Source organism: Lactuca sativa, chromosome 3 (assembly GCF_002870075.4).
Source record: "Lactuca sativa cultivar Salinas chromosome 3, Lsat_Salinas_v11, whole genome shotgun sequence".
Lineage (NCBI taxonomy): Eukaryota > Viridiplantae > Streptophyta > Magnoliopsida > Asterales > Asteraceae > Lactuca > Lactuca sativa.
Window position 1 is genome coordinate 60,922,948 of NC_056625.2, and position 7,216 is coordinate 60,930,163.

Sequence of the window (7,216 nt, forward strand, 5' to 3'; positions counted from 1 at the left end):
GTACTATATGTATTTGAACCAGGAAAATCCCTTATTTTCCTAAAAGTGAAATGCAGTCTCAAATGACCAAGACCGTAAGCTATAAGAAACTATGACATGCTCAAAAGAATGATGTTGTAAATCGTTATTGTACAAAATGAATGTATTTGAACCAGGAAAATCCCTTCACTACAAGAAAAAAGGCCTTTTACGACGCGCAAAATACGACGCTCATTGATCTATGTTACGCAAAGGAGAGTGACATTAGAAAAATGTCATCTCTTCAAAAAATTTTAGGATAGAAGACACGCATTATTGCGCGCCCTTAAATTAGTGTCTAAAAAAAACACGGAGGGCACCTATAATAAAATGCGCGTCGTCTAAGGATGTCGCTTTATATTTTTTAATGGAACGCGCGTTCCATCCTTTAATAGTGGGGGAAAGGGGGAAATGAAATTCTGAAAAAATTAAAAACCCGCCAAGCTCTCCTCTACCTTCTTTCAATCGTTCTTCTCTCTCTCTCTCAATCAAATACCAAAAATCGACTATTGTTGGAACTAGGGTTCCGGTTCTTAGTGAAATCGAAGGTTTTTTGGTCACCAGGCCATGAAATTGATCAAAGGGGTACAATTTTTGGAACCATGACTATTGTTGGAACTACGGTTTCAGTTCAAAAACCCTTCATCTACTTCCCTCGATCTTGAGTTCCTCAAGTACTTTCTTAGCCTCTCAATCAATAGAAGAGCTGTATTACAACTACAAATTTAGAGTGATTTCCATATCAAGTAGAACAATAGCTCCAGTAAAGTCAAGGTCTCGAAACTCCATGGTCAATCACCATCGTTGGTTACTAACACCACCATTTGTATAAAAACCCTAGAACCACCAGGCCACCCTTTTCCTCCATCCATGTCCCTCCTTTCTGTCTATCTCTAACAGACCACTGCAACATCACATTCACTTCTCCTGGCATGCGACTGTGACTCCCAAAAGATTTAGTGTTATGGTCGATGCTTCTCAACAAAATCGATCGAGGTGTCGGCGCTCCTATCTCATAGAGATTTAGGGATTTCTTGGTTCAAGGTATCGAATCTTAGACATCAACGACTTTTTTTGATGACCCGGTCAGATAAAGACGTTTGATGAACTAAATTTGTGTATCTGACTCGGAAAGCTTAATCTAATCGGGTAAGATGGAAAAAATCGACTGAATGAGAAAGGAGGAAGAAAGGGAGAAGGGTTTCCAATTATACCCTTGCCCTACCAAAGGAAGAAATCAGCGACTCCATCGTTTCTTCTCCTACTTCAACGCCAATTTTCTTCTCCCGCAACAACCAATCGTCGACGATCCTCTTCTCATCTGTTCCAATTTTTTGAAGTCTCCTTCCCCTTCTCATCAGGTACGCTTCTTCCTTTTTCCTCTTCTCATCAGGTCCGATTTTTTGATAATATATAGGTTTTGATTTATGATTTTTCTGTTGAGCATGTATGGTTCTTCATTGAATTCTGAAAATTTCTCAAAGAATTTAGGCCCTGTGTTCAATTTCATCATATTTCTTTTGTTTTAGACTTGTGCTCAATTTCAAGGAGGGAGAGAAACCTACGATATTTGTTGCTCTTATTTTCTTGATTTGCACTTAGGAACCATTGGTGTTACCAGATAGCAGGTTACCATGTTCTGCTGTTAAACTTTTCACCATTCCTAATGAATTAAAGAATACTAAGAATAAATGACAGTATCCGTAAGGTCGGGGTGTCACATATAAAATATCAGGATATGAAAGTCACATAATTTATTCTCTCTGCAATAAATGAAAAAGCACCAGTCAAAAATATATATATATATATATATATATATATATATATATATATATATATATATATATATAAGAATCAGTATAGAATATTAATGCGGGAGTGTTTGTAGCTTTTTGGGTGTGCATATCTTGGACCATTTGGGCATTTCTACCACTTATTGTTGGATAAGTTGTTCAAGGGCAAAAAAGACACGACAACAGTTGCCAAAAAGGTATCCTAAGAACCTTTGATAATAAGGATAACAATGGAAATTTACAATCTTACAACTGAATTATATGACACCTAATTCGCGATTTGATCTATATATTTGTAGGTGTTGCTTAAACAAGTGACATCTTCTCCATGGAACAACTTGATTTTTATGCTTTACTATGGGCTTGTTATCGAGGGTAAGGTCTTTTTGGTTCCTTGTTTGAATAAATATGTTGACTATAATTATTTTAGTAGATAAACGATTATGAATTGGTTTAATGCTAATGGGGGTGTCTGGATGTATGATTTGAAAGTTATTATTTTGTTTTGAAAAATAACAAAATCATGAGTAATGATAGAAATAAGTTTTTCTATATAATCTGTAAATAAGTTTTCTTGCATTTAACCTTTTTAAAGTTGATATCATTTTTCAACTTTAAAGTCATATAATAATTTATGGTCATGTATATATATGCAGGAAGATCATGGATCCAAGTGACATCTAAAATCAAGAAGGAATACCCCACAGTACAATACGCAGCTGCCATGGCTTTGCCACCTTTATCTATTCGAGGTGATTTGGGAGTTGTTTCTACTGCTGGAGTTAGATATGCATATCCACTCCTAAAATCATTTGCAAAAATGGGACCTCAAGGTGTTCTTGGTGCCACAAAGCTTTTACGCCCTTTTTCAGAAATAGTTGATTCATTGGGACTCAAAGATCCTTTCATTAGAAATTGGGTGGATCTTTTGTCTTTCTTACTTGCTGGAGTGAAATCCGATGGTGTTCTTTCAGCAGAAATGGTACATAATCATATCATACATTAAAAAGTTTCTTTTAAGGTAGTTTTACTTTTTGGTATGATGGAATTGAGGAAGGAATGGAATGGGCTATTCCATTACCACATGTCCTCATCCATTCCATTCCAACCAAACAGAATCCATTCTATTCCTTCATATTTTATAGTTCTCTAAATGTCTAATCTTTTGCCTGTATATATATCCACATATTTGCAGATTTATATGTTTGCAGAATGGTATAAACCAGGTTGTAGTTTAGAATACCCTGTTGGTGGAACTGGAGCACTTGTTGAGGCTCTTGTTCTCAGATTTTCCTTCTGATAAACTTCCAAAAATGTCAGAACCTTCACAACTTATGACAGAAAATACACGTTCTGATCTTTATGTTGCACTCCCTGTTCTCAGTCAAGGAAAGAAATGGGTCTTACTATACAGGTAAAATTTCATCTTCATCATATTTTCAGTTTCACATTATTCTTGAATCTTGATATATCATTATCTTTTTTATATGTTAGTACATGGAGGCATGGCATATCTCTTTCAACCTTATATAGAAGAAGCAATCTTTGCCCTTGGTTAAGTCTACTGGTAATGTCTTGTCTTCAGTAACTATGCAAAATGTCAACTTTACCCTTTAACTGAAACTTGATTAAACATTTTCAGGTTGTTGGAGATCGTAAAGGTGCAGTGTTTGGTGGTTTAGTTGAGGCACCTTTGAAACCATCAACAAAGAAAAGATACCAGGTTTGTAATTGTTTAATTAAGTTCGTTTCTCTATATGTTGACAAAAGACTTTTCTACCCTTTTTCACTATGATGAGTAAATACTATACAGGGATCGAATGATACATTTGTGTTTACAAATACACCAGGGCGTCCTGTTATATATCACCCCACAGGTACTGCATTTTCTTGATAATATATAAAAAAATCTTTTATAATTTTAATATTTATTTGGGATTTATTATGTTAATTGTGCATTTATTAGGGGTGAATCGGTATTTTACTCTTTGTTCAACTGAGTATTTTGCGCTTGGTGGGGGAAATCATTTTGCATTGTATCTCGATAGTGACTTGTAAGAGTGTTGCACTTGCATCATTCCTATTTTTCTTTTTGAGGGATAATATGGTAATTTGGCAATTTGCATATTTTTTCCCCAGATTGAATGGGTCAAGTTTGGCCTCAGAAACTTATGGTAACTCTTGTTTGTCACACACCCAAGAATTTGAAGTGAAGGAAATTGAGGTGCTTTCTCTCACTTATTTTTGCAAAAATTACATTTTGGTCCTCGAGTATGGCTGATTTTGTTCAATCTGGGTCCTACAAAATTCTCTTGCAAATTTGATCGTTATTTGAGGTTTTTGTAACGTTTTTACTCTTCGTTCCAAGTAAAATGAGTTGGGACTAAAATTGAAAAGATCAGCAATACTCAGGGACCAAAAATGGTCATCTTACTTAGAATAAGGACTGAAACTCTACAAGAAATTTCAAAGGACCAAAATTGTAAGAAAATTTTTGGGGACCAAAATTGTAAGAGAATTTTTGGTGTACCTTTTAACTTTTATGGATGACCTATATAATAGTGATAACTACAATTAAACAAAGTAGCATCCACTTCTCAGGTTTATACTGCCCCTGATTCTGCCTGGTATAAAATGCCTAAGTCTACAAGGTGAGCTTTGTGGTTGGACATGCTTTTACATTGGTGTGGCTGCTGTTGCTTTTGGATGCTCTTATTATCACCTCAAACCAAATGATGGTCACCTTGTTTGGGATCGTTTGCCTGTAAGTTATATCATTCCTCATATTTAACAAATTTCAATATATAAATGATTAAATTCTCATGTTTTCTGTACTTTTTTACTAATTTACAATCACAGGGACAACAAATGCAAATGAGGAATCTTCACGATCACATGCCATTCTTCGTTCATAAATCTTGCAGGAAATGAAAGAGGTGCAGATACAACTGATAATGATAAGAAAACAAGGTAAAGGTTGGAATATAGAATGGAATGGAATGGAATGAGTCATTCCATTCCATTTCTTCCCTCTCTATTTTTCTCTCTCTCTTTTATTCTAATGATCAAAGTTCTTGTTTTTAATATCAGTTTCCTTGTTCTCTTTTATACTTGATGCACCTTTTATTTGCAGGCTTGGCCTGTGCGTACTCCAAGGCCTGTTGCTTTCAAGCTTGTTGCTGATACCCCTCTTCTTACTGGACAGGTAAGTTTCAAATCTTTTTGTTGTGGATTTCTTATAGTTTCTTTTTGTTGTGGATTTCTTATATTTTACTTAGCTTCTTAAATCAAAGAGTATAAAGCTTTCCTAATGTGTTCTAATAATTAAGAAAACGGTGTTTTTTTGAAAAATACTGATGGACTTTGCTATTTTGTTGTATGGTGTATTACCTTGGATATAATTTGTTTTTACACTTTTCTCTTTTTATTTAATTTAAATTTGGATATAAGTTTGTAACACATGAGATTTATGATTGCAGCAAACAATCTTTCTTTTCTTTCTAGACATGATTAAAGGCATGTTTTTGGCTGTAGTTATTGGACCACCTGTTGTGGTTGCCATCATTTTAATAGTACAGGTATTAGTCTATCTCTGAGAAATTTCATTTGCCATGTCATCAAAAGCTGCCAGATGGACTATTATCTTTCATGTTTGAGTTGGTTCTCAACTTGTAGAAGAATAACATAAAATATTTTGGCATCTGAGTGTAAAAAATAATATTTGAACTCATAAGTTCCTTAATAATACTTTATTGTGTTACATGTACTTTATTACTTACTCACAATATATAATTCAATCTGATTATTGATTATATATTATGAGTAAGGAGAGCATTCTAAACATTCTGGAAACTTTAAAAGAAGAGGGAAATAGGGTCTTGTTCAATGCTTTAGCTGTGTTTGCTCTAAAGGGAGATCAACTTATCACAAGTAAGTTACTGTTTCACCCTTTTATTTAATATTTTTGTGATTGAATGAAAGTCTTAATGAAAGTAATTGACAACCTTTCTCTGTAAATGATGTTGTGATTGTGGGAGAGGTGTTGTGTTTTTCTCTGTTGCTAGGTAACCTTCTCAACAACAACATTCTACTTAAGCAGGTGAGTAATCAAGATTAAGGGAGACTTGTAATCATGTTTGACATTCCTTTCCAGTAAGAAAAAGAGTTGTATGATTATTTGTTAGTTTTATAGGAATGTATAACCCATGTTAGCAATGTTTTATTTTTGTTTAACATTTGAATGATTCTTTGTATGACATTACAATTTGTGTAATTTATTTTATTTTTTGAGTATGAAAATTTATTTTATATTATGCAATGGATTCTATTTTTTGTATATGGTATTTTATTTCTATTATGAGAAATTAAATGCAAATTTAATTTAAAAATTAATAAATATCTAAATTTATTCTTTTTAAACATTTAAATTTACGATACACAAAAATGTGTGTCATCTTCATTTATGACATGGCCTTTCTTGACAGGGGCTTTCTTGATACGCAATGCGTGTCATTAACACGCGCGTCGTAAGGTTACGACACGCGAATGCGTGTCATCTTCCTTTATGACAGGGCCTTCCTTGATACGCATTGCGTGTCGTAAACGCGCGTCGTAAATGAGCGTCGTAAATGAGCGTCGTAAATGCGCGTCGTCTATAGACGACGCGCAAAAGCGCGTCGTCTCTCTTTATGACAGGGCCTTCCTTGACACGCATTTGCGCGTCGTCTGAGCCTTTTACGACGTGCAATGAGCGTCGTAAAAGGCCTTTTTTCTTGTAGTGCTTATTTTCCTAAAAGTGAAATGCAGTCTCAAATGACCAAGACCGTAAGCTATAAGAAACTATGACATGCTCAAAAGAATGATGTTGTAAATCGTTATTGTACAAAATGAATGTATTTGAACCAGGAAAATCCCTTATTTTCCTAAAAGTGAAGTGCAGTCTTATTGTTAAGTAAAACTAGTTGTGGAAGTGTTTTAACCTGAGTTTTGATCATGCCGATAATACCCTAGAATATAGTTATTACCCCCCCCAAGCATGATTGAGTTATGTATTACTACGTGCATGAGCCATTGTTTCCGCGTGTTGTGAGTTCCTCATAACCATACTAGACGCAGTACCTAATGTTGATATTTGTCACCCCAATGACGGACTGTAGCTAACAGTCAGGGTGCGGAGTTGTCAGCCCCGTATAGATCTATACACACTTGTCATGCTCTCCCTCCAAGAGACTCTGGTTATAGGTGGGGACTTTCGTTTGGTACAAACAAAGCCATATGCCATCACATGATTGCTAACAACAAGTTCACGAGTAATATGATGAAAATCATTCGTATGAAATGATTTCGTTTTCTACCGTGTTACAAAAACATGATGATGAGTTGAGTTTTCTTGTAAAAGCATCATG

General features: G+C 34.8%; 1 protein-coding gene and 1 long non-coding RNA gene across 3 annotated transcripts; both read left to right on the forward strand.

Moving 5' to 3' along the window:
- The first annotated feature begins 1,190 nt into the window (after positions 1-1,190).
- Positions 1,191-3,380, forward strand: LOC128132771 (uncharacterized). Its single transcript, XM_052769716.1, has 6 exons — positions 1,191-1,379; positions 1,907-2,008; positions 2,111-2,186; positions 2,468-2,793; positions 3,007-3,225; positions 3,306-3,380. Exons 1-5 carry the CDS (start codon positions 1,191-1,193, stop codon positions 3,109-3,111), a joined length of 798 nt encoding a protein of 265 aa, XP_052625676.1. The 3' UTR covers positions 3,112-3,225; positions 3,306-3,380.
- Positions 3,381-4,670: 1,290 nt separating this feature from the next.
- Positions 4,671-6,101, forward strand: LOC128133020 (uncharacterized). Of its 2 annotated transcripts, none has more exons than XR_008231216.1 (4): positions 4,671-4,781; positions 4,945-5,016; positions 5,291-5,389; positions 5,639-6,101. It is a non-coding gene; the product is annotated as an uncharacterized LOC128133020 (long non-coding RNA). The 2 variants fall into 2 exon arrangements; XR_008231217.1 differs by having other exon boundaries at positions 5,635-5,719.
- Positions 6,102-7,216: the final 1,115 nt, after the last annotated feature.

Excerpts from the sequence above, each read along its gene's own strand:
- LOC128132771 (XM_052769716.1), top strand. The coding sequence starts at position 1,191 with ATGAGAAAGGAGGAAGAAAGGGAGAAGGGTTTCCAATTATACCCTTGC. Across the intron at positions 2,009-2,110 it reads CGACAACAGTTGCCAAAAAG|GTGTTGCTTAAACAAGTGAC; the intron begins GTATCCTAAGAA and ends ATATATTTGTAG. Across the intron at positions 2,794-3,006 it reads GTGTTCTTTCAGCAGAAATG|ATTTATATGTTTGCAGAATG; the intron begins GTACATAATCAT and ends ACATATTTGCAG.